The 445-nt window shown below is 62.9% G+C and overlaps 1 protein-coding gene across 1 annotated transcript in view; it reads right to left on the bottom strand.

Moving 5' to 3' along the window:
- LOC113941541 (large neutral amino acids transporter small subunit 2-like) overlaps positions 1-397 on the bottom strand; it is a gene marked incomplete at its 5' end in the record, with an annotated part of 3737 nt that extends 3340 nt beyond the window's left edge. The window contains one exon of the mRNA XM_027632698.1: positions 294-397. Within this exon, the coding sequence (XP_027488499.1) occupies positions 294-397 (104 nt within the window). The remainder of the gene's footprint in view (positions 1-293) is intronic.
- Between the last annotated feature and the right edge of the window lie 48 nt (positions 398-445).

The raw sequence follows: 445 nt of genomic DNA, 5'->3' as shown, positions 1-445 counted from the left end.
CCCAATCCCCTCCCAGTCCCTCCCAGTCCCCCCCAATCCTCTCCCAGTCCCTCCCAGTCCCTCCCATTCCCCTCCCAATCCCCTTCCAATCCCCTGCCAGTCCCTCCCAGTCCCTCCCAGTCCCCTCCCAGTCCCCTCCAATCCCCTCCCAATCCCCTCCCAATCCCCTCCCAGTCCCCCCCAATCCCCTCCCAATCCCTTCCCAGTCCCCCCCAATCCCCTCCCAGTCCCTCCCAGTCCCTCCCAATCCCCTCCCCGTCCCTCCCAGTCCCTCCCAGTCCACCCAGTATGACCTGCAGCAGGTGGAGAGGGACCCGTTGACGCCGCCGAAGGTGGAGAGGGCGACGGAGAGCGGCATCAACCAGGCCAGGGAGCCCAGAACCTTCTCCCCGAACGTCTTAGTGTTTCTATTGTGCAGTAAATAATTCTGATGAAGATCTTTTGT

This window comes from Corapipo altera, unplaced genomic scaffold (genome assembly GCF_003945725.1).
Source record: "Corapipo altera isolate COAL_440 unplaced genomic scaffold, ASM394572v1 59980, whole genome shotgun sequence".
Taxonomy (NCBI): domain Eukaryota; kingdom Metazoa; phylum Chordata; class Aves; order Passeriformes; family Pipridae; genus Corapipo; species Corapipo altera.
Note: the sequence above shows the minus strand (reverse complement) of the source record. Positions and strands in the feature narration are given on the sequence as shown.